The sequence below is a fragment of the Lissotriton vulgaris genome, chromosome 3_1, assembly GCF_964263255.1.
Source record: "Lissotriton vulgaris chromosome 3_1, aLisVul1.2, whole genome shotgun sequence".
NCBI classification, from domain to species: domain Eukaryota; kingdom Metazoa; phylum Chordata; class Amphibia; order Caudata; family Salamandridae; genus Lissotriton; species Lissotriton vulgaris.
The window spans coordinates 42,376,538-42,402,840 of NC_141689.1; the positions used below are offsets into that span (position 1 = coordinate 42,376,538).

At 47.3% G+C, this 26,303-nt stretch overlaps 1 protein-coding gene across 2 annotated transcripts in view; it reads left to right on the forward strand.

The window, feature by feature from the left end:
* Positions 1-15,227, forward strand: part of LOC147725896 (uncharacterized) — a 187,641-nt gene extending 172,414 nt beyond the window's left edge. The window contains exon 4 of one of the 2 annotated variants that reach the window (XM_086962814.1): positions 14,315-15,227. In XM_086962814.1, the coding sequence (XP_086818940.1) occupies positions 14,315-14,772 (458 nt within the window). In that variant the 3' untranslated portion in view covers positions 14,773-15,227. The remainder of the gene's footprint in view (positions 1-14,314) is intronic. The other variant, XM_086962815.1, reaches the window with a different exon arrangement.
* Positions 15,228-26,303: the final 11,076 nt, after the last annotated feature.

Consider the following 26,303-nt stretch of genomic DNA (forward strand, 5'->3'; position numbering starts at 1 on the left):
AAACAGATTTTTCTCGAGGGACGACAGTCACTCATGGTCATCATATTTATATCCGGGACAGCAGCTGGGGTCTATCAAATGGGGCGGGGATGCTTCGGGCGCTCGCGCTTGGGTGCAAAAGGGGGTGGGGCAATCTGGGCATTGGGGGTCAATCTAGAAATTGGCGTTCGTCTCTGATGAACAGAAAAATAAGGTGCCATTGACATATAGTTCCCCTATAAAAGGCCAAATTGGGGGACTTTTTAGTCGTCTTACCTGTCCTTTCCTTCTCAGCCAATTCGAGTTCATTCATTTTGCAGAAAGGAGAGGTAGTAATATGGCGAGATACAATCATTTTAGTTTCGGACAATTTCGCTGAACACCTTCGTATTCAATAAGTATCCAATCAGACTGGTGTCAGCAAGGCACCATTTTTCCATAAAAGGGAAGAGAAAATAGGGAGACTCTCGTAGAGAGCGAGAGTCGTCCGCAATCTAAACAAGCTATTCAGTACACATATGATATGTAGAGAGAGAGAGAGAGAGAGAGAGAGAGAGATCGAGGGGAGAGAGAGAGAGAAAGACTTGTACGGTAATAGGTCATTTAGTGCGCTCACAAAACAGAACAACAGGGGTCAGGTAACACGCGAACACAGACAGAGGGAAGACATAAATTTGTACATTACATATACACAAACTCAGACAAGGGAAGACAGTACATGTGTTACATACAAAAGCGTTCACGACAAAACATAAAACAGTTGTTGGCCAAACAATAATCTCCTTGCGCATGTTGCGCATTTTTAATATCCTATTTATCCATGGGCTGAGTTCTTTTTACCTTTCCTCCTTCTCTCCTCGTTGGCTATTTTTGCGAGCGCTCCCAATTGCCAATACTTACACTTCGGTCCGCCGGTCAGAATTTAACCTGGTCAGGCTATTGCCCATAGGTGGATCTTAAACCACTTTTGATTTTCTTCCTTTGGTTGGATGTTCTCCAGGCTGAGGCAACAGAGGGTATTGATCAGGAGAACAGTCAGGCAGCTTGGTTATATCTATAAGAGGGTGAGAAGGGGGTGGTACATTTCGAACATCAACAATATTTCTAACTCCCCAGACGGGTGGTGCCTGGGTACCCTTACCTCAGGACTTTTCCTAGTCCCTTCCCTATCTAATTAAACGTCATAATCGCGTTATCTAGCGTGCTAATGTCGAGTCAATTTCCGTCATACAGTACCCGTCAGGTTTCTATGTCAGTCCATCCTCCCAGTCGTTACGTTCTAACGGAGGAACAGTCATATCTACGTCTACGTCTGTCAAAGCTTGTTAGCATAAGTACTATGCTCAGATCCCCTTTTTCTCCTTTTGTCGGTCGCTCGATCGTCGCTTTTCCATACTTCAGCCGACGGGACCTGCAGAAGGGAGGAGAAGAAGGGGGGTGGGGGCAGCATTCAAAACACATCAGCGCGCATAAATCCGAAAATGTTTTTACCTACCACATACTCGACCTATCTCCCTGTGGTGCATTCTCTACCATCTCGGCATTTAGGCCCAGAGGGACCAGCAGTGTCAGATAGATAATCATCGATGGTCTGCGGATCTGCATGCATCACACGATCGTGGCCTTATAGGTCGTGTGCAAGGGTGGCGGTCAGGTGGTATTTCTGTGGTATCGCTCAAGGGCGCCAAAAAACACCTTTCCGGCTGCCTGCGATACATAGTGTAGCTGCTAAATACCAGGCCTTTTTAACCTTCAACCTTAATCATACTGCATGTATTTTGCTTATGCCGATGACAGTAGTCATACATTTCAACAACATTCATAAATATAAACGCTACGATAATATTTGCGTGTTCAAAAAGATTTTAATGAAAAAGGTTGGCGCACAAAATGCGGGCCTACAAACCAGTGGGCCGGCTACGGAGAATAAAGTTGGTGGTCATTCGTTTCGTAAAGTGCAGCAGTGAAATAAAATCATATCGAACTTTCCTATACTGCAAGTATGATGCATGCCAATAATTCAATTTTTCAATAACTTTATCTCGCTGTCCAACGATTACTCAAGATCTAATATTTACCAATTCATTGTCCAAATGCTCAATCAGTTCCTATTTCATACCAATTCATTGCTTCCAACACATAATTAGTACCCACTCTAAATCAGCTCATTGTTCCAGCACATAATCAATATCCATCTTATATCGCTTTCTTTTCCAAGCACATACTCAATATCCTTCTTATCTACTTTCATTGTCCAAAAACTGCATACATATCTCGGGGCATCAAAGCTGCGCAGTCAGGGTGCAACAAGGTTTATTTAAAAAAGTCTCATTTTGTGTCGGCGCCATTTTGGGCGAGGTCAGGCAAGTCCCTGCATAGTCAGATTGCCTCCACTGACTCGTAGTAGGACCAGAACCTTCCGTTGGTGGTTTCAAAAGTTTTTCGCAATGGGTTAACAGTTTAGCAATATGGACCATCAGTCAAAGAGTGGGGAGGGCGGTAACAATTTTTCCTACCGGGTCATTCTGGTGTTCCTCCGGAACTGAACAAGTCTGTGCCTTGGCTGTATTTTAGCCATTTCCAAACTGAGGCTGGCGCTGGCAGGAGTGCGCCGATGTCGCGGTTCCCAGTGAGGGGGACGGGGGCGCCCATGCGGAGGGATCGGGGTGCCCCCCGGCTCTCATAGAATCTTCAAAGTTGAGGAGAGAAGGCATGGGGCGTGTGCCCGTCCTGGGCAAAAGACCGCTTTTCGATGTTGACCCTCTTTAGGCAAGAGCATTGGGGTGTCGCTGGAAGCCTCCACCTGGAGGGAGGTGGGGGAGGCTCGTTCGCGTCACCTCCCCCTTCCAGTGACCCCGCGCCGTTCTCCGGCGGCGCTTCGGTACGGCCGTGCCAGGCAATGAAGATGGGGGGGGGGGTCGGTGGCTAAGGCAAGACATCCCCCCCCCCTTTTGACATGTGGCGGGACTACCTGCAACTCTCAGGCGTTGGCATGTGGCGGGACTATCTGCAACTCTCGGGCGTTGGCATGTGGCGGGACTATCTGCAACTGTCAGGCGTTGAGTGTAGTTGCAGCCATTATAGCTCAAAGAAATGCCGCCATCCTCGCTTTGGCTTCGGCCTTCGACGAAAGCCGGATCAGGTGAGAGAGAGAGTGGGGGGGGGTGGTCGGTGGCCGAGGCAAGACAGCCCCCCCCCGTGGCCTGCAGGGCCGCAGAAGAGGGGAAAAGGAGAGGTCATTACGATTTTTGGGCCGTCCGCCCCACATCCTCCCCTTCCGACTGCGGCCAGGCGAGCCCTGCATGCATCGAGGCCTCGCCTTCCGGATGGGCGTAACCGCGGACCTGTTGCACTTCGGGAGCTTCCGGAATGGGGGTAGGTACCTATTGAGTTGTTTCTATTTCATGTGATCGTTATTTTGGGCGTGGTGGGCAATGAGGCAGACATGTTGGGAGCAGGAATAGGCAGTGGAGCCTAGCTACCTCGTGGCTATTTTTGCTGTCAAACTTTTCGCCATTTTATATTTCTTATTACGAACTGTTTCTAATGTTTCTTATTTTTAGTGAAGTCGAAAGCTCATCAGGGGGTTACTGACTTAGCCCGATTTCTTTTTATTTTTCCTTCTTTTCCTTAGCGTGTTTCGAGCTAAAGTTTTCTGTTAGTAGGGTACGGTGATCACTTCATTTTTATATGTCCTTTCACTAGGGGTACTCCTGGACGGACCAGGTGAGTTACCTCCAATAAATGGTCCGGGTGGAACTAGATTATCAATCAAAAGGAGAACATATATTCCTTCATTAGGGTATCATCCTGGACAGACCAAAGGATGTACTTCCACTTACTAGGGTAGTCTCCTGGACGGACCAGATGATCTACTTCCACTAAATGGTCCGTGAGTGGGGAGCATATGTCCTCCATAAGGGTAGCCTCCTGGACGGACCATGCGAGCTACCCCCCAAATAAACAATCAGTGGGGAGTGGGTAGGACTGACAAATTCACAAAGGGGCATAACCTACCCTTTACTACTTGCAAAGACTAGATAGAATATTTCTATTCCACGTTGTTTGCAGGTAGAAAATACCTCAAACGAAACAATTCCTGGAACAACAATGTCCAGGCAACCAATCAATCAGTGGGGAGAAAAACAGGCATGACGGATTACAACGGGGACAAATGTCTGCATTACCTGCCCTTCGCTATCTGCAAAGGGAAACAGAATATTCCTATTCGTCTCTGTTTGTGGACAGGGAAGATCTCAAAGAGCAACAATCGATTATTAATCGATTTCAAACAATCAGTGGGGAGAAAAGTAGGCATGACGGATTACAACGGGGACAAAAGTCTGCATTACCTACCCTTCTCTATCTGCAAAGAGGGACGAACGTTCCTATTCGCCGCCGTTTGCAAACAGAGAATGTCTCGTTCTCAAGAAGAGAACCAATATTTCAAGTAGCATCCAAAGCTAAATGAACCAATAACAACAATATCAGTATTCAAATACCGATTCCAATACAATCAATCAAACAATCAGATGGATGAAACCATCCTACCAATCAGGCGAAAAACGCCCTACTTAATCTTACCCGGACCGGACCATACGGATAGTTCTTCGTCTTCCTCCTCCAGCGCCCGATTGTTCTCTTTCTCCATGCAGCATTCCTGTGGGATTCCAGTCAGGACAATAGGTCACTCGAGAGAGGTCCGTTCAGAATCGGTGAAGTTCTTTCGATCGGCAGCCGGACGAGGGCCCTCTCAAGGCAGGTATACTCCGATCATTTAGATGTTCACTTCTTCGTCTGGATCTCTCTTACTGGACCTTATGTCACTGATGGGCCCCGCGTTGGGACGCCAATTGTAAAATGTGAGCCCGCATTTCTATCGATGCCCGGGCTGCTGGCGCAGGCCGCCTCTTAGTTCCCATTCTGAATAGTTACCAAATAAAGAGACGGGCGCTGGAAGCAGGAATCAAGAGAACAGAATTTATTACTCATGAGGAGAGCCTGTCATTTCGGACACGAAACACAGTGTCTGTCGGGAGGTGCTCTAACAAGTGAGCTGAGACATCTACTTTTATACCTTACAAAACACTTGGCATTACAATCAGGACATTGTGACACAAAGAACAGACATCCCTATAATCCTCGTGTCAATCCTACCCCACATATGTTATCAATAGAGACCCTTGAACTGTAGATAAGGGAGGGGGCAAATGACGCAGCTGAGTGTTCTGCTGATTATTTAGGAGATATGCGCCTGATCGTATCCCAAGGGGTGAGGAAGCCAGGATCAATAGTGGGTTCTTTGAAGAGGAGTGACTCCATACCATAAGGGGCAATAAACAGTATCTTCCGGCTTAGGCGATGGCCTCGGACATGTGTGGACAGTCAATCGCGGAGGGAGGGTTTACTAACAGAGGGGTTATTCATGAAAGGAAAGGAGGTGCTGGTCAGGCGCGGCCGTGACTCCCAAGGACAGGGTCTTACAGAAGAAGAAGGTTTATGACTTGCCCGTGTGAGGGAGAAGGGAGGGGGAGCCAGGGTGTGCACTGGGACAGTCGCACAGAGAGAGAGGTCTCATGACTCATGCGTGAGGGAGCGGGGGCTATCAGGTGCAGCTGGGGAGGGCTATGTCAGCTAAGGCGAAGGATGCCTCTGCGGGAGGGAATGGGGGGTTTGCGTGGGTCAAGCAGAAGGGTTGCCTTTCAGGGCAGGGTCGCGCAGAGGGAGAGGGTTTCATAGTCTATGCAAGTGAGAGAGGGAGGGGTCGGGGGTTCAGATACGCGCAGAAGGGAAGCCGATAATTCTAATGAGCAGGAAAAAGGGCCAGGGTGCCTAGAATGACTGTCATGTACATATGGGTACGGGCTCTTACTGGCAGAGTGATGCGGTCAATAATTTACAGTATTCATGGTGCTCACAGGGAGAGGAGTGGGAAAAATGGAATAATGAACGCTGTTTATGTACATCAATTTCTCAAATTTCCACACTATGAGCTCTCCGGGTCAACCTCTGGCTACCTAAAGCTGGAGGCTGAGTCCCTCTGTTTGGCTTACTGGAGGGACAGGTCAGGTTTGGGGTTTTTAGGCCCCAGGTCTGGCTGTGCCCAACAGTGTCCAGCTGTGGGAGTTCCCTAACTAAGTTTAAGGGGGATCCCTCAGGAGTTTGTTTTACTTTCACTTGGCTAGGACTACTAGCATCAGTGATCCTAATATGCTGATTGGGGATTTTTTGACAGGGGGCCCTTTGGGGTCCACCACCGGCCTTCCTGACCTCTACAGCCCTGGGCTGACTGAGGCAGGGTAGAGAGGTGCAGGTTACCTGCTCCAGACTGGGTCCCACCTGGGAAGGGTCCACTGTCATCAGGGGCTCTGCAGGCTAGGCCTGACTACCTCTGGGGCAGTTCCTTCAACAGGGGTAGAGTCAGTTCCCTGAGGAGGCTGGCTCTCACCTAGTGTCTGGGAGGGGGAAGACTTTTCTTCCTCCTCAATGCTCTCAGTTTGGGTGGAGTGATCCATTGTTTCAGGCTTCACAACCCCACTATCTGTCTGAGTAGAGGCTGAGACCATTTCAACCTTGCCAACCTTTTCAGGAGGGCACTCAGTTTGTGTTTGGGCTGTGACTGTCACAGCCCTCCTATCCTGTTCAGGAAAGTCTGTCTGAGCCTGGGCAGTGGCTACCACTGCCCTTCCAACCTTTTCAGGGAGGAATGGTGCTGGGACCGGGGCTGTAGCTATTACTGCCCCACTAACCTTTCTGGGTAGGCCTATCATCCTGGAGTGAGTTTCTTGCTCCACCTCAGCCCATGCTGAGAGTTCCAGGTCATTCCCCAGTAAGCAATCTACAGGTAGGTTATCTGTCACTGCCACTCTCATGGGCCCTGTGACGTTACCCCAACTGAGCTCGACTACTGCCATGGGATGCCTTCTCTTCACTCCATGAATGTCTGTCACCTGATAAGTAAAACCAGGGGTCAGTTGAGCAGAGGGGACCAGATGGTCAATCACCATGGTGATGCTGGCCCCTGTGTCTCTGTATGCCTCAACCTTCTGACCATTGATAAAGGGCTCTTGTCTATACTTTCCCAAAATGTGGGAACCAGTAGTGAAGTTGGCAAACCCCATGCCAGTCTCACAGACAAGAGTGTTGTTAGGGGACCTGGCTAGGCCATAGTCCACCTGGTTTCCCAAAGTAATGCCCACCACATTCTTGGGGGCACTCCCACCACCTGGGGGATTACCACTAGTGGTAACAGGAGGTCTGGGAGTATTACCTGGTGGTATGTTCTCCTTATTGTTGTTGGCCTTGGGACAACTGCTGTCAGTTTTGTAATGGCCTACCTGTTTGCAGGTATGACAATAAGGTTTCTTTTGGGTTTTGGGAGAAGTTTGGGACCCACCCTTTTCAGAGGAATTTTGGGGCCCCGTGGTTTGATCAGAAGATTTATTCCCACCCTTCTCTTGAGGCTTGGTTGATTCCTTCTTTTGGTCACCACCCTGGTTCCTAGGCCTGACCCTGGTTCTGACCCATTTGTCTGCCCTCTTACCCAATTCTTGTGGAGAGGTCAGATCAGAGTCTACCAGGTGTTGGTGTAATAACTGGTTCTGACAATTACTTAAGATTTGCTCTCTCATAATTAGATTGTACAATCCTTTAAAATCAGTAACCTTACTTCCCAGTAGCCAGCCTTCAAAAGCCTTAGTGGCACAATCAACAAAGTCAGTCCAATCCTGAGACTGAGTTTTCTGGGTATCTCTGAACATCAACCTGTACTGTTCAGTGGTTAAACCAAACCCATCAACCAGTGTATTCTTCAGGACTTGGTAATTGTTAGCATCCTCAGCTCTAGTAGTGAGGAGCTTATCTCTACCTTTGCCTTCAAAGGAGAGCCACAAGATAGCTGCCCACTGACTCTGGGGGACACACTGTACAGTGCAAGCCCTTTCCAAAGCAGTCATCCATTTGTGGATGTCATCCCCTTGTTTAAAGGGGGGCACTATCTTACTCAGGTGTCTAGTGTCTAAACTCCTGTCTTTTTCTCTTGGGAGAATGCTGCCACCAGTGGGGTCTGCCCCACACAATTTCTGCTCTCTAGCAAAGGCAAGCCTCTCTTTGGCCAGGGCAAGTTCTTCCCTTTCAATCCTCAGATTGGCTTCCCTCATCTTAGCTTCATGCTCCCTTCTCTTAGGGGATGACATCCCTCTATGAGAAGAGGTCTGAGAGCCATTGGTTCGAATGGATCTGTTAGAGCCTCTGGACAGAGACCTAACTCGTCCACTCCCAATGTTAAGTCTGCCTGAGAGTGGCCCTGGGGGTCCCCAAATCCATTCTCATGCCTACTTAAGTTGGACCTGGTGAGTCTCCTGACTTCTACCTGTCCCTTGTCTGCCTCCTCCCCTGATAACTCATCTTCATCCTCCTCCTCAGCATCCTCTGCCTCCTGGAGGGGGTGGTCATGGTTATCAAAGGGACCCTGTAAGGGGGGCATATTCCCATCTGGAGGAGAAGGATCTGTGTTAGCAGCCCTCCTAGCATCATAAGTCTCTAAGAGACCAATCAGAAAAGGAATGGTAGGGTTTGAACCCTGTTTTAGTTTCCTGGAGGTACACACTTGTCTCATCTCCTGGAAGCTAAGAGCAGCATATCTGGAAGGGACCTGTGGAGGGTCCACAACCACAAGAGGGGTCTCTGAAGACTCTCCGTGGTTAGACATGTTTTTAGTGTGGTGTAAGTGATGCCCCTACCTACACTATTTGTTTGCCTACTGATCCCTTGCTAAGAGTTGTAGTCAGGGTGTGCTAAGCCTTGTTAAACTACAACAGCTGGTTCAGTAGAACTCAGAGTATTCTAAGCTAAGTTATATGTACCTTAACTTATGTGATCTTTCACAAAGATATTCTTAGGATACGTGTGGTAAAACAACAGCAAGCTCAAATCCCACCGCTGCCACCAATGTGAGAAGTTGGCCTGATATTCAGTGTTCACTATTCTAGTGATCACTATGTATCAGTCCAAACAACCCTTATGGTGATTGGTTGTAAGTCAACCTTATAGACCAGCTATCCTAGTAGCATGGATACGAGCAGTCTTCGGGCTAAACTCTAGAGGGCGTGTTAAGCCAGCTGTTATACCATCACATATACCCCTTGAACACCAAGTGAAAGGACACCACACAAGTGTTATGAAAATAAACAGTGTATTTATTTAGATCACAACAGCCCTGTACTCTTTATGAGGACAGGGTACTAAGCACACAACAAAACTCTTACGAAAATACTTTAAGCTGCACAATTTACACAAATGCCCGAGGGGCACGGAAAACCATATACTATGGAAGTGGAATGCGAAATTACTAGCAGGTAAGTACTGGACTAATAGGCTTTGGAATCGCTAGGACTATGTTACTGAACCTTCAGATTACTAGTAGGAGGCCTAGGGGACTCGGGTGCAGAGTGTGCACTCTCACGCGGGATGCGGGACAAAGTCTATGGGAGCTAGTAAAAGCAAAAGTTAGTGTTCTCGGGCGAACCCGATAAGGTAGGTCAAAAACGACAATGGATCTGGACCCTTGGATAGTGAGGCTATGCTGGGGCACCGAAATGCCGAAGTTACCTAGCCCAGGGGCTGCGGCTGCATAGGTCTGAAAAGACGTCGGGAATCCTCGTTGACGAACCAGGAGCCTGAAGAAAGAGTTGCTGGCAGGCGACCAGTGAAGATTGTTCGAAGTGATCCAAGCCTGGATCGAAGATGGATGACGCCTGAAAGCAGAGGGGACCAAGTTCTTGACCACTAGCCAGTGATCAGATGGCACCAGGAGGGCACCGGATGGTAGTCACCTCGACCAGGTGAGTGGGCGACGCTGGGCTCTGCAGTCTCATGGACCAGGAGGCGTTGTCGGCGACCAGGATGGAGGTGCGAGCTGTCCCACGATGGTTGATGCTGTCGACGTCGCTGGACCCAGGATTGGGGCAACAAGTCTTGGCAAATTCAAGCCCACGCGGTGGACCTAAAATGGCGTCTGGAGTGGACCAGGAGGGTCCGGGGTGCTCCTCTTTTGGAAGGGAGCAAGGGCCAGTCTGGAGCAACCAGACCAGCAGTGTTGTCGTCGTTGATCGTCGTCAGGAAGGCCACAAGCCAGCGGGCTAGTAGCCAGACAACGCGATGAGCAGCAAAAAGCAGGAGGGCCCCACGCAGATCGTGGAGATACTGGGGGGCTGGACTTCGGTGCTGGAGCTGCTCAGGGTCGGGGTTTCTTGATTCAAAGATGATCTAATTTGGAAGGGTCCCCGCTCCTGCCTTTATCCTAAAGAAAGGGGTGGGTACGCGACTAGGTCCTGCCCTAGCGGTGGGACCAGGGAGGGGGGTGGTTACACCCCTCTCCCATGCCGGACTTTCCCCAGGCCAGGGGCTGGTGTGCCCCTGGAACTGGTTCTAGCCGGCGGATGCGTAGTGAGCACCGGGGTGCCACTTGCAGTCACCTTCCTGTAAAGCCCTGCCTACCCAGGATACACAAAACCCTGTCTGGGATGGTGCTAGCACCGCCCCTGACAGGAAACCCTTTGTCCAAGCTCCCCTCGCTGGAAGGACTCCCAGCTGCAGGGGTCAGACTCGTGTCTGTGGTGGCAGCATCCATTTTGTGATGCTGAGGCTTCAGTTAACTTTAACCGGGGTTCACAGTTACATACATGTCGTGTCCCTCTAGAAGGGTGGAATGCTAACCCCGTTGCCAGAATTGGCGAGGGGTTAGTATTCCAATTCGTATGACACCTTACTCGACATGTTTTGATAAAGCGATACCAGAGATAGCATTTAACCGCGAGGATTATAATGCACTTAAGAGTATATGGTATGCGTTATCATGGAACAGCTATTAGGACTTGGTTCCGCAAGCTGCAAACGGGCTCAGCTCATGCCAGAGCACCATCTCACACGATTCCAAGCACTCTGCCTTCAGGATTGTCAAGGCCTGCCATAGGAGTGACTGATAGGAATCTGTGTGTCCATTTTTAGGCTTAGATATAGGTATACTATGTCTAAAGCAAAGGGTGATTACACCACCTTGCCCCAGCTGTCGTGCAGCCAGTTGTGTCAGATTTAGATGGCCATCCAGGGGTGGCATAATACATGCTTCAGCCCCTGGTAGGCCCTGGGTACACCTATGCCCTGAGTTACAGGGTCTAATAAGGTGGCCCAGTACCAATTGGAAATGTACCTAAGGTACATGGAATCCATTTTAGAGAGAGAGCAGTAGGCCTGGGGTCCTGATTGGCAGGGCCCCAGGTCAACTAAGTCGGAAAACCAGCAAAACACCAGGAAAAAAGTTGGGGGCAACCATAGTCCGGTATCCACCTTCCTACACCTACCACAGCAGATATAACCATCCCTTTTATGCTTGATCTGCTGGTTGTTCATCACAGGATTTCAGGGTAAAGAAAATCTTTGGAAATACCCTGCTAATAACCACCTGCCTCATAGGTATGTATGCCTTTTGTTAGTCTCTTCACGTAGGAGTATCTGGCCAGTTATTTACTTAACCCCTTCCATGCCGGGTGTTAATTATCCTGCTGAGCAGGAGAATTAACGCGTGGGCGGGATTCAGATGGCCCAGGCCGTCGTGCGCACACGCCCACCCTGACGGCCGGGGGCTGTCGTGAGCACAGAAGGGGTTAATGCTTGTATAGAAGACTTCTACGTAAGCCTAGCTACATAATGGAGGTGACCAGTGGATAATGCTGAAGCAGAGTTGGTAAGCTCCTTGTACACTTAAAAATGTTTGAATTTAATGTTGTTTGCCTTCCCAGTACTGTTATGATTTGCTTACTACTTTACAGGTAACAAGTGAAAGACCCTCCTTGTACACTTAAAAATGTTTGAATTTAAGGTTTGCCTTTCCAGTACTGTTATGGTTTGCTTACTACTTTACAGGTAACAAGTGAAAGACCTTCTTCTGCTATGCAAATTGGAGGCTTAACAGTAATGTTTAGATTCCAGTAACTGGCATACTGTACTGGTAGTATGCTTTTAGTATTAGAAAATATGACTTATTAAAGTCTACCAAACGAGCCCAAATAAAAACATGTTCACGTAAAAAAATACAAATGGCAGTTTTCACAATCATCTAGGTACTCCTAGGAGCATAGTGCACAAACATTAAGCAAAATGCAAAAAAAACTTGAGCAATTAAAGGTTTATACCGCCCTATTTTGTCTTCGCCCTTTGAGGTAAGGACTATCCCTTCATCTCCTCTAAGAGTTTTGGTGTATAATCCTACAGTTGATTGTTTTAGCATATCTGACCACCTTATACTTGATCTTTGCTGCTAGACCCACTTCAAAGATAGTGCAGTTACAGAGACCACTGACTTTTCTATTAGGGTTCCTAGCATATTTCTCTTTCTTTATTCCAAATACTAGTAGCTCACTGTGGAGTAATCATCTGCTGAGCTTATATTGTTCTCCTGTTGCACTTACTCCCTTTCTCTTGCTGTTGAATTTTCACTTTTGTACTCATTCACTTTTGATGTGCGACACATTTTTTACTTCCTCAAATATCCCCGACTTTCAATATATTCTAAATGGTGAAATACTGTCCATTAGTATATACCCTTTTATAGGTAGGGATGCAGAACCAACACATGAGATGCTGTCCCAAATAATGTTTTTCAATATGGCTACCTTGAAACAATTATTTATGGGCTCGCATGGCACCCAGGTGAAATGTTTGGTACTCCATATCACTGTCTTCTTCCTCGCTGTGACTTACCCTTCTGCATGGCTAGGTGCAACTCTTATTCCTTTTTGTCTCTGCTAAACTGGTCTGGAATGCTTCACCTAGGGATCTTCTGAGAGAGGGCTGTTGAGTTCACTCGTTAGCTAGGGCTGCATTGCTTGTGACAAACCTCTGCAGCTTATTTGTAGCGGTGGGCCTTACTGCCCCAGTGCCTCCAAAGTATATTTGGTCAGTCCATGCTGTGTACATGTTTAATTTGCTAAGGCAGTAGGTAAGTCCCAATTAACCGGAGTTCCGTTCATGAGTTTGTTGTCTAAACCCCACTCTCTGCTCCAAGCTTTTCAATGCTGAGTCCATAATTACCTTTTAAAGCAGATGAGAATAACAAGTATTTGTGCTCTAGCAAAACGGAACACAGAAAATTTCCTGGTATGCTGTTCGGAGACCTTCGTGCCTAGGCCATCAAAGATCCTAGTTAGTCACCACTCTGTATAGAGACCTCTTGATGTACTATTGTACTACCCACTATCAAGGCTACAAGAAGTTTACTTTTTAGTTGGGTAGACTTCTATTGAACCCTTGCATTTACTCTTTATGGTTCCTCTGGGTCAAGTTTATTGCTGTTTTGGCAGCTTGTACGAATAAGAGTAAATCTGTATTTCTAGAACTTCTCTAGGCCCAAGGTGTATTGAACAACTGGAAATCCTTCCTGCATCAGCAAATGCTGATGAAATGATATATCTAGGCCTAAGTGGACTTCATGGCCTCTATGAGTTGGTGAGATTTGTTTGTTTGAACTGTGACAAAAGGAACAACGGGGCCTGCATTCTAGAATACCCTGGAATAGCAACTTGTGCAAAGGGAGGAGTTGAGTAGTTCATCAAGAGAGATAAGTGGTTTTACATTTCTCCCAGATAGAGGATTAAGGCTGGGCATGCCCTCCATATAGACTGAGAGCAGAATGCGAGCATACTGGCAAAATGATGGACCAGAGTTCCATTCTGATCTGAGAATGCAGAAAGTCTGGGCTTTTGCTTGGCACTGAGGATAACCTTGCAAAGTATTCTCCAACGGTCCCTATCCCCTTCGGTTGAAACTCGCAGAAGGAGCGAGAAATTCCCCTGCAGCTATAAGAACTACAGATTTGGACTTTTTTGCAATTTATTTACAAGTGTTTATTTTTCATAGTGTGAGTATATGTACTCTAGTCTCAATCAGTTTATTGGTACCGTACTGGGAAGTGATTGCTTGATTATCTTAGATTTTTGGTTATAACATGAGACCAGGAATAATTCCTAAGCTGTGCAATATATTGGAGTTAAGGTGAAGGCTTCAAGTTGCTTGAACGTCTTGCTCAAGGATGTAATAGAGTCCTTCTGGTAAGATCAAAGTAGCTGAGGTAACCACGGACTTTAGCTGAAGTACAATATTTCTGTTACTCTAATATCTGAAGGTTTGACGGACATAGTCATTATTAACTTAAGCCATGAAGCTACTAATAATTGGTGATGCTTATTTGCAATTGGTGGCCTTGCTGGTTGAATTGGTGGTATGTCAAGCTTTTTTTTAGCTTGACCTTCCTCTTTCTCACACCTATTTCTCCTTTCAGCAGCTGACCCAAGCCCTGCCCAGGACCTGCAGCAGTCAAATGAGCAGCTCCTTCTGCACCAGGAACATGCAGAGATGATGGAAAATCTTGTGGCCAGCATGGACAGTATGGTGAAGGTGGTGGAGCGCATAGCCACTGTGGTGGAGCAGTCCTCTCTACAGATGAATCATTTAAGTGACCTCATCATGAAGTTTGTTGGAAAAGATTCATCAAAGCAGGAGCAACGCCTTGCAGAGTCAGTCTCTGATCACTCTTTCTCTCAGACTTCTCTAGGCACCCATCAGCAGGAGCCAGGGCCCAGCCCTGCCTCCACTTCCTTATCTAATAGCTCAGTTGAGGCAGGAGAAGGGCAGGGTAAAAGCCCAAGTTGTAAATCACGCCGTGCCAGTAGCCACAGCTTCGTGGTTCCAAGAAGGAGCGACCGAGAAAGACGCCCTTCAGCTCGTTTCTACATGTAATTTATAAAGTATCCGAGTATTCAGTTCATATATACTAGTTATGCATAGAAGTATGATAACCTTCAAACTATGAACCTATTAAAATAGGTGGAGGTCTTGAAGTGCCTTGAACTTTATAGTTGAGTATTGGAGCAGATGTCTCTTAAGGCAGTTAGTTACTTATTTTTGTATTTATCTTTTTTTTATCTAAGGTACAGTCTTGAACCATAATAGCACTAGTGTTTTTTTGTTTTTTTAAAAATTAAAGACCTCTGGTAATATTTGCAAAAGAAAATAATTTGAGAATAAAATGTTACATTCTCTCCTTTTTCATTGAAATGTTTTTGGTAGTTTAATACAAGTTTAATAAAATAACAATTTAATTAAACCAGCGTATATATGTTCCAAAAGTTTATTTAATATATAAAGTGCTTTGTTCTTAAATGCTCAGTAAGGCTATATTACTGTTGCAAAAAAAGTGGAAAATATGAATAAAGGAAAGTTAGGTAAATCAGAATTGAGTAATATTTATGGTGAGAGACTAATCTGGACACAAATGGCGTGTGCAGTGGTTATCTAGGAAGTAGAAGTGTGGAGAGAAGTTGGAGGATAGTAAAGTGGAGTTGGGATGGAAAAGTCAAGTCAAGTCAAATGATTTATATAGCGCGCTACATACCCAGAGGGTCTCAAGGCGCTTGAAGAAGGGTGGGGAATTACTTGTCGAATATCCAAGTTTTAAGTTGCTTTCTGAATGCTAGGTGGTTCTGAGTGAGGCGAAGGTGAGTGGGAAGTGAGTTCCAGGTTTTAGCTGCCAGGTAGGAGAAGGATCTTCCTCCCATGGTGGTTTTGTTGATGCGAGGTACAGTAGCAAGGGCTTGGTTGGAGGATCGTAGCTGGCGGGAGGGGGTGTAGAAGGAAAGTCGTGTGTTGAGGCATTCGGGTCCAAGTTCGTAAAGTGCTTTGTGTGCATGGGTTAGGAGGCGGAATGTAATCCTCTTATTGACGGGGAGCCAGTGGAGGTTTTTCAGGTGGCCAGAGATCTGTCTAGTATAAGTCTGGCTGAAGCGTTCTGGATGCGTTGGAGTTTTTTCTGGAGTTTTGCGGTGGTACCGGCGTATAGGGTGTTTCCGTAGTCCAGGCGGCTCGTGATCAGTGCGTGGGTGACCGTTTTCTAGTTTCGGTGGGGATCCAGCGAAATGTTTTTTTTTAGCATGCGAAGAATGTTGAAGCAAGATGATGAAACGGCGTTGACTTGTCTGTTCATAGAGAGTGAGGAGTCCAGGATGACGCCCAGGTTCCGTGCGTGGTCCGTCGGGATGGGTGCTTTTCCAAGGGCCTCTGGCCACCAAGAGTCATCCCAGGCGGAGGCGGAGGTACCTAAGATAAGGACTTCTGTTTTGTCTGAGTTCAGTTTCAGACTGCTGTGCTTCATCCACTCGGCTACTTCTTTCATTCCTTCATGTAGGTTGGTTTTGGCAGTGTTAGGGTCTTTGGTGAGTGATAGGATCAGTTGAGTGTCATCAGCGTAGGAGATGATGTTGAGGTTGTGTTGGCGTGCGATGGCCGCGAGGGGGCTCATGTATACGTTGAAGAGGGTGGGGCTGAGTGAAGATCCTTGTGGCACGCCAGTGGCCTCTGACTTGAATGGTGGGAGGCGGACTCTCTGGGTTCTTCCGGTGAGGAACAAGGTGATCCATTCCAGTGCTTTTCCTTGGATTCCGATGTTTCTGAGGCGTTGTAATAGGGAGCTATGACAGACTGTGTCGAAGGCTGCGGAGAGGTCCAGGAGGATGAGGGCGACTGTGTCTCCATTGTCCAGTAGAGTTCGAATGTCGTCTGTTGCTGCGATGAGGGTGGTCTCAGTGCTGTGTTTGGCTCGGAAGCCGGACTGTGAGGAGTCGAAAGATTTGTTGGTTTCGAGGAAGGCGGCGAGCTGGTTGTTGACAGCTTTCTCGATTACTTTGGCCGGGAATGGAAGGAGCGAGATGGGGCGGTAGTTTTTGAGTTCGGTGGGGTCAGCTGTGGGTTTTTTCAGAAGGGCGCTGAGTTCTGCGTGTTTCCAGCTTTCCGGGAAGGTGGCGGAGTTGAGGGAGCAGTTGATGACGTCTCGGAGGTGTGGTGCTATGATGGAGTCTGCTTTGTTGAAGATGTGGTGAGGGCATGGGTCTGTGGGGGATCCTGAGTGGATGGAGTTAATCAGGCGGATGGTGTCCTCAGTGGAGATTGAGTTCCAGTCATTAAGGATGTTCAAGGGGGGTGAAGGTCCTGCAGAAGGTTGGGTGGGTTGGTCTCCGGGTTGGTTGTCGAAGCTGTTGTGGATGTCTGCGATTTTGTTGTGGAAGAATGAAGCTAGGGAGTCGCAAAGGGTTTGAGAGGGGGTGATGTCGTTGGAGTTGGCTGAGGGGTTGGTAAATTCTTTGACGATGTTGAATAATTCCTTGCTGTTGTGGGCGTTGTTATCTAGTCGGTCTTTGAATGCGGCTTTCTTGGCAGACCGGATTAGTTGGTGGTGTATGCGGGTGGCGTTTTTGAAGGCGTCCCTGGTGCTGGTGTTTGGGTCTATTTTCCAGGCCTTCTCGAGGGAGCGACAGAGTTTCTTAGATTTCTTAAGATCATCGTTGAACCAGGAGGCGTTTTTGCTGCCTAGTTTGATTTGACGTTTTTTCACCGGTGCTAGGATGTCGGCGCTGTTGGTTAGCCATTGGGTGAGGTTAATGGCTGCTTGATCGGGGTTTGAGGAGTGGGCAGGGGGTTTTTGAAGAAGCGATGAGGAGATCTGGTCGATGGTGATTTTGTTCCAGTTTCTTCGCAGAGTAGGTTGAGGATGGTTGTGGGTTGTGGTCTTATTGTAGATAAAGTGAACGCAGCTGTGGTCCGTCCAATGGAGAGCTGTGGTGTGACTGAAGGAGACATGTTTGCTGGAGGTGAAGATAGGGTCGAGTGTGTGACCTGCAATGTGGGTGGGGGTAGTGACAAGTTGTTTGAGTCCGAGGTTGGCGAGATTGTCCAGAACCTCTGAAATACAAGTAGGAAGTAATGCAGCCAGCAGTTGAGCTAAAGAGATGTAATACCATGCTGCTCGATGCCTTCGATCAGACAAAGGGTATCTCATACTCGATACTCAACTCCTTCTAAATGTTGATACTCTTTGTGCACCATGTACGCTAGTAGCTTGGGTGGGGTAGCGGGTAACACATGTAAGGAAGTGTAACCAGATTGGACCATTGCTGATGAACATACACTCATTATGAGGCTCTTTAAGAGTTAAGAGGCTCAATGTGTGCAAGTACTGAGCAATACAAAGGACAGCTGTAGGCTGTGTTCTTATGTGAGATTTTCCAAACCCTCACTATGACAGTGTGTAGGAATGTCTACCCTCTAAAGCGGAAAGGTGTATACCATGTAGTGCTTTCCACAGGCGAATTGTGGTAACGGGTCTGCACAAAGTCTGCCTCTGGTGCCTATATACCAGACATGACTTCCAAGTCCTCCCATTAATATTTCCCTATGCACCTGGTGGCCATCAGGAAGTGGGAAGCTAAACTCTACCTCGCTGAACAGAAGAAGACAGGGCAGGTCCCATCCACGTTAGTGTTGTAATTCATTCCCCAGTTCCTTTCCCGTTTGCCTTTCTCTGTCAAGTCCAGGGCTAAGTTAAAGGATACCTACGTTCGGAGGTATAAAATACAGATTCTACTCCTTGCCTGTGTGCCACTTCTGATCCAAAGAGGAGTCCACATAGTCAATGCTTGAAGGAGCCTACTCCAGCTTTGATATTTGTTTTAGAGCCATTTTGATCCTGCAGCTGTTGCACTCCAAGTTCCCTTCGCCATAATTTACTCCATGGCAAATTGCACACTCACAGAGGTCATGCTACAGCGCTTCAAAATGGTTCGGAATCCCTCTGGTGTGCCTTTGGGAGCTACTGATTTTTTCGGGCCACCAACTGTTGTGCCCTTCTCAGGTGTTGACTTAATTTATTCAACCATAACCTGGCCTCCTCAAGCAATGTCAAGTGTTCTCTGGCTATTAGAGGGTCCTTGCCTACCACCAGAGCCAACTCTCCCAGTCTGTCCAACAGCCAGCCCAGTCCTTACATGGCTCCAATGCCAGATGTTGTGGAGTGAGTCTATAGATGAGGAGCGATATTACGCTCCATTCACCTGTCGCACAGCCAATTCAAAAGAAGTATTTAAAAAAACTCAATTTTCAGTTTGATCAACCAATTTAATCTGTTTAAATCCATATTTTATTTCCTTTCATCAATTTTCATTGCTTTCTCCGTTCACATAAAACGCTGCATGTTTCCCGATGTTTTCCAATGCTACAAATAAGCCTATCTGGGCCTTTTTCTGTGGCACTTGGGCTTACACAATTCGTCCTGGACAGCTGTATTCACTTGAACCCAATGCATTTCGGGCAGGATAACTCTTAGTCAGGGGTAGCTATAGATTTAAATTAAAACCACTATTAATTTTGTGACATTCAGAAATAAAAACAATTTTTAAGTCTCTAGACCCATTTTGCAAACGGTAGTCCATAAAGGATGAGGTGTGAAAAATAATACAAAAATACCCATAACTAATCAAACCAACCATTATCTTAATCCATATTGAAAATAGAAAACCTTTGCAAACTAATTAGACCACAATCGCCCCCTGTGTAACTTCCTAGCACCCAAGGTATGCCAAATAACACCCCCATCATTTTTATTAGCCCATCATTTTTATCTGTACCTGCGTCTGTTCAGTGTTATTTCCAGCAGTTCACCCGGCTGATCTCCTCCCTCTTACACCACCATGCGAGTGCACAAACACCAAACTATTGCTTCGTGTTTCCCACAAGCCCCACCTATTTACAACCCCCTGTGAGTATTGGAACTCTACACCTTACTAATTACTAAATTAGGCACCCATTCTTGAAAAAATACAAGTCCATTAAACATTGAGTTGCCTTCTTAAAACATACACCCTCCATAAATAGACCCCAAAAATGTGCATGTTCTGTATCAATTCAAAACAGAATGTTAGTTGTACACCAAATATAGGCGATGTTCACAAGCCTTGACTTCTTCTACATAGACTTTATAGCGGTACCCAAAACGCTTACTAGCTTCCTCTTGTGAACATGATTGTGCCGAACAGCCCTTTATATAATATTATTTTTATTGCTTTCAACTTTTTGTCCTCTTGGTCGTCCTGGGTGCAGACCGTCGGAAGGGGCAAAATTAATTCAATGTCAATGTGAGTGACAGGATGCACACCTTTTGTATTTAAATGAACATTTAGTTTTTTTTAATACTTCTTGAATTGGCTGTACGACAGTTGGATGGAGCATAATGTTGCTCCTTATGTATTGAAGCATTTCATTCATGCTGTTGGGGCAGGGCACAATGCCAGTCTGCACGCATACATTGTTGCCTTTGAGGATTTTGTGAAAACAGATTGGTTTACTACAAAGGTGTGCATCCTGTGACACTCACATTGGTAGTGGAGTGAGGCCACAAAGAGGTCCATGAGTCGTCCTCACCTGCCACCAAACCACTTTATATCTTTTTACCACATGTGACCGGCAGAAGGTAGAATTCAACATTACCTCTCAAGCTGGTGTGCAGTTACTTAAGACAGATGATTCCTTCAGATTAAGTTTGGTTACATCCTCCCTTTATTGACTGCTCCTCTCCAGATTAACCTAGCTGCCCACTGTTGACAGCTTTTTTTTTTGTAAACTTATTGTATTGAGTTGTCGGAAAAAAAAAGGAACAAGACATGTAAAGGACTTCCATATAGTTCCAGATAATATAGTACCAGGCAATATCCACATCTTAAGTATAGTTGACATATACGTAATGTATCGGTTATTCAACCAAGTGAGTATCTAGTATCTTCGGATGTACAAGATGACAATCACAATGCAACATGAGGTAATACAGGTCTAAGAACAAAACCCTCCCCTCCCCATTCCTCCCACCTAAAAAAAGAAAAAGAATGACAGATGTCTGCCATATCTTTCCGCATGTCACAATTACCGGTAATAAAGAATAGAGAAGGTCTCATTGCCAAACTGTCGGAGAAAAGAGCTCTGCTTGCTGACATTGTTTGGACTATGCAGGAAAGGGGGGGAGGTGGGGTGGACAAGTAGTAGGAGACCTTTGAGGAGCTCTCAGCTGAGACCCCCCCATCTCCAGAACTCACGCCAACCACTCAACAGGGACGCGGTGAAGGACTTCAGCAGCGTGTTATCTGCTGTTTGTCCAGCAGAAGTGCTAAGTCCACCAATTGTGTTTTATTTTTAATGGTTGGGTCTAGGGTAGACCCACAACATGCAATGTTCTACTATGTCGCAGTTTGGATGCGCTGTTATGGACACTAGGGACTCCCTAATTTCCTTCCAATAAGGGAGCTGCATGAAACGGGACCACAACGTGCAGAAGATCTGTGACTACGACAGCGTGGTCAGATGGAAGGGAAGGGAAGGGAATCTCCTGTTGAATTTCGAAGGTGTTGTGTTTGCCCTGTTGAGAAATGATAACTGAATGAACTCGAACCTCATGTTTTGGGGTATAAAACTTGGATATTCCATCAAGAATTTACATTCTTTGTTATGGAGTATACGGGCAAAGTCCGTTTTCCACATGCCCATCAATGGTGTAAGTAAAATTTGTAAGTGAGAGCGCAGGGCCATGTAGAGCCATTTGACTAAATGCTTGCAACTTCCTATGTCGTCTACTCTTTGACCAAACGTGTGATTTGCTCTAAACCTGTCGGTGTCCAGTCTCTATGAATGTAGCGTATAATATCAGTGTGCGTAATGAAGAGCCCCAGGCAGCCCATTGAGTTGTGAACAGTACTGATGGGATAGAGGCATGCCCTCTTCAAAGAGCTCGCTAACTGTGGTAACCCCCACCGATGGACTCATTCTCACCGTTGTGAGCCTGCCAAGTGGAGTAGACAAACCACACAAAGGTACGTTCGGCACATAAGGTGTGGTGTTGTGCAGAGCACAGCCGCCCAATACAGTAGGACATTGCTTAGGAGTAGGGGAAGAGCAAGGGGACGCATGACCCCTCGTAGCAGTAGATTATGCAGTCGGCCAGCTCGCACCATAGAGTGAGTATGATCTTTGCCCTGCAGGTTTATTCGCACAAGCCAAAGAGAGAGCCACTTTAGTTTGGCAGCAAATCAATAGGACTGAAAATCAGGGGCTCCCAGTCGACCACTGTCTGGCTTTAGTTGTAAGTTTTGGAGGCTAACACGTCTCTTTCCAGGGCCATAGATAAGGTCAAGTAGGATTTTCAAAACTTCCTATGGAACAATTACCAGAAGATTAACAAAATAATAAAGCAATTTGGGTAGCATTCACATTTTTGAAAGGGGTAGTCGCCCTCTTACAGAGAGGGATAGGGTAAGCCAGAGATTCACCTGTGCTTTGAGCACTGATACAGCCTTAAAGAGGCTCCCGTCTAATAGGTCTGCAGGGGACCTATAGACCTGGATGCTTAAGTAGCGGAAAGAGTGACTGACAACCGGCATGGTCTGCTCTCCCATATTTATCGTGTCTTGTGAGACGGTATCTTGAAAAGAAAAGGTTTAGGACTTCGCATGATTGACCTAGAGGCCAGACATGGCTTTGAATTACTGCAGGAGAACAGTAGCTGGTGCAAGATCCATACTTAGGTTTCAGAGATAGACTAGCATTTTGTCTGTGTATAAGGATATTGAATGTGCTTGGGGCTCTGCCGAATGCACCAATCCTTCACCGCCTGGCAAAGATTTTGTGCTAGAGCCTCCTTGGCCAACACAAACCACAGCAGTGTAAATGGGCTGTGTTCATCTACCTATCCTACTCAATGGAAATATGCTCACCCATTTTAGTTCTTGCCGAGCGTATAGCATATAGTTATTTCACCCACTTAATAAAGGCAGGGGTATATTGAAGATCTGCAGAACCATAAACATATGATCCCAGTCGAAATAATCAAAGACCTGCTGTAGATCCAAGGACGGACAGACTGCTTCTGGGAGGAGATCATGAGCTATTTCTATTACATGATATAGGCGTTGAATGTTAAGTGATGCTCTACAATGTCGTACACAGCTGCATTGGTCTATAAGGACCAAATCCGAAAGCAGATGGAGTAGTCTGGTGACCAATAATTTGCTAAGAATTTGATATTCAGTAGTCAGGAGAGAGAGTGGTCTGTTCGATGACATATCCATAGGGGACTGGCCAGGTTTAACCAGTGAGGGGATCAGGGCTTGTGTAGTGGTCGGAGGTAATGTTCACATTTCTAGGAATGTGTTGTATAATTTTTCAAGCTTCGGGATCAGTCGGGTGGCAAAAGTAGAGTAGAATCTGATGGGCAGGGTGCCTATTCTCAGCATTTTTATTACGTGACATCTCCTTTATGGAATTATGGAATTCTCACCTGGAGTCGGGGGAGCTTCTACCACCTCATGCTCAACCGGTGTGATCTGGGGAATTCTCAGGTTATTCAGGAAAACGTCTCTGTCCGAGACTGGAGGGGCTGGTTGGGTCTCATAGCTTTGTGTAGTAAGAGCGGAAAGCTGCATTGATGTCTACTTGAGTGGTTCAGTGTATCCCAGAAGGTGATATAATTTTCAGGCTTGGGTGGGAGACCGTGGCGGTTCGATCATGTGATCCAATAGTGTTCTTGCTCTTTCAGCTTTAGAGTGTATCTTCTGTATTTATGATCAAAGGAGTCTCAACCTCTCTAGCAGCGCCGCATGTGCTATTCTATAGGTCCTGGAGGTTTCCTGGCTGTGTTGGGTCACATGCTGCCTTGTGTTCTATGTGCCCTAACAGAGTTTTTCTGTACCTTGTAATTTCTGGAGCACACTATGTCTAACGCCTTTTGTAGTAGCTATGGACACTCCATGTATCACTAACCTGAACGCCTCCCACCCAATGAGCGGCATGGAGGCTGTTCTTTAGTTATATGAAAAATACGCATCTATAGCTGTCAAGGAGTGTGTGTTTAATTTGCCATGTCGGAATAGGGGTCGGGCCCTACCCCAGGTCCGTACAATCTGCAATGGATTATGATCCAAGAAGTTCTTTCCCTGATAGGTTGCCCCCGTAAAGTTCCCAGCCATGAGTTATGTGCATAAGATATGGTCTAACCGAGTATGGAGGCTGTGTGAGGGGGAAGGAGTACTCATGCATGCCTTGGTTATGTTCCCTCCAAATATTGAGAAAGGACTCCACGTGAAGCGGCTGCTCCTGCCAACCTCCCGACCTACAAGCGCTATTGTGGTATCGTAGCGCTGCCTATCCACTGCCATTTATCATTTTTGATTCAGCGCCCAGTTTCCAGCGTAGCGCTCCGCACTGCGTAGTTTATTGCTGTTCATTGGTCCTGTGTGCATTGCGCTGCTTACTCTCGATTCCCATTGCTTTCAGGGCTTCATTATATTAAATATTGACCTGTGTTCATAGCGCTGCTGTTTGAGACCTCGCATTTGTTTGATTAGATTTGCACCCGACCTGTGTGCACAGCGCTGCTGATTGTTACTTCCCATTGCCCTCGCATAGCGTCCTGTTGTTGTTGTTGAGCCCACCATTTTGTTGTGCCTGCAGCCCGTCCCTCCCCCTTCGCTACCGCCTCCCAGCTCCCCCTCCCACGCTCCGCCCCCCTCCACTTCTCAACTTATGTCAGTAGGACCTACGCGCAGCGTTCACGCGCAGCGATCGCGCCCAATCCGCGCCGAAGGTGCGCCAAAGGTAAGCCCGTCTACGCCCGTCCGCGCCAAGCCCGCGCCCAGCGCCAGACCCCCTGGCCCCCGTACTACCCACCCCACCCGCATTACCTATGCCGCCTCCACCCTCCTAGCCCTTAACCCCGGCCGACTCCCCAACTGCGCCCAAGCCGCTCCTGGCCACACCCATGGACCCTTCACATGCAACTCCTGCAAGTATGACAGCTCCAAGACCAACTCCCCATCCACTAACACCAAACAGAAACATGACAACAACCACCTTAAATGCATCCTGCTCAACACCCGCTCAGTCCACAGACATGCCATTGACCTCTGGAACCTACTAGACACCATCTCTCCGGACATCGCCTTCCTAACAGAAACATGGATGAACGCCTCCTCAGCCCCAGACATCACCATTGCCATCCCGGAAGGCTACAAGATCATCCGGAAAGACCGCGCCAAACAAACAGGAGGAGGCATCGCCATCGTCCATAAGAACTCCATCCGCATCTCAACCAGCTCTGACGCCAACCTCGCTAGCGCCGAGCACCTTCACTTCCAGATCCACACCGACCCCAAGACCACACTCAGAGGCACCCTTCTCTACAGGCCACCAGGACCCCGTGCACAATTCAGTGAAGACATCACTGACTTTATCACCCCACACGCCCTCCCTTCCGAGGACTACATTCTTTTGGGAGACCTCAATTTCCACCTGGAAAAAAGCAACGACCGCAACACCGCCGCCCTTTTGGACAATCTCGCCAACCTCGGCCTCAAACAACTTGTCAACTCCCCCATCCACCACGCAGGCCACACACTCGACCCTATCTTCACCTCCAGCAAACATATCTCCTTCAGTCACACCACAGCTCTCCATTGGACGGACCACAGCTGCGTTCACTTTATCTACAAAAAGACCACAACCCACAACCATCCTCAACCTACTCTGCGAAGAAACTGGAACAAAATCACCATCGACCAGATCTTCTCATCGCTTCTCCAAAACCTCCCTGCCCATTCTTCGAACCCTAACCAAGCAGCCATTAACCTCACTCAGTGGCTAACCAACAGCGTCGACAACCTTGCTCCCTTGAAAAAACGTCAAATCAAAATAGGCAGCAAAAACGCCCCCTGGTTCAACGAGGATCTTAAGAAATCCAAGAAACTCTGTCGCTCCCTTGAGAAGGCCTGGAAAAAAGACTCAAACACCAGCACCAAGGACGCCTTCAAAAACGCCACCCGCATACACCACCAACTGATCCGGACTGCCAAGAAAGCCACTTTTAAAGACCGACTTGACAACAACGCCCATAACAGCAAAGAACTATTCAACATAGTCAAAGAGTTTACCAACCCCACTGCCAACTCCAACGACATCACCCCCTCTCAAGCCCTTTGCGACTCCCTAGCTTCGTTCTTCCACAACAAAATCGCAGACATCCACAACAGCTTTGACAACCAACCCGGAGGCCAACCCACCCAACCTTCTGCCGTACCGTCACCCCCCTCTGAGCATCCTTAATGACTGGAACACAATCTCCACTGAGGACACCATCCGCCTGATGAACTCCATCCACTCAGGATCCCCCACAGACCCATGCCCTCACCACATCTTCAACAAAGCAGACTCCATCATAGCACCACACCTCCGAGATGTCATCAACTGCTCCCTCAACTCCGCCACCTTCCCGAACAGCTGGAAACACGCCGAACTCAGCGCCCTTCTAAAAAAAAACACAGCTGACCCCCCCGAACTCAAAAACTACCGCCCCATCTCGCTCCTTCCATTCCCGGCCAAGGTCTTCGAGAAAGCTGTCAACAACCAGC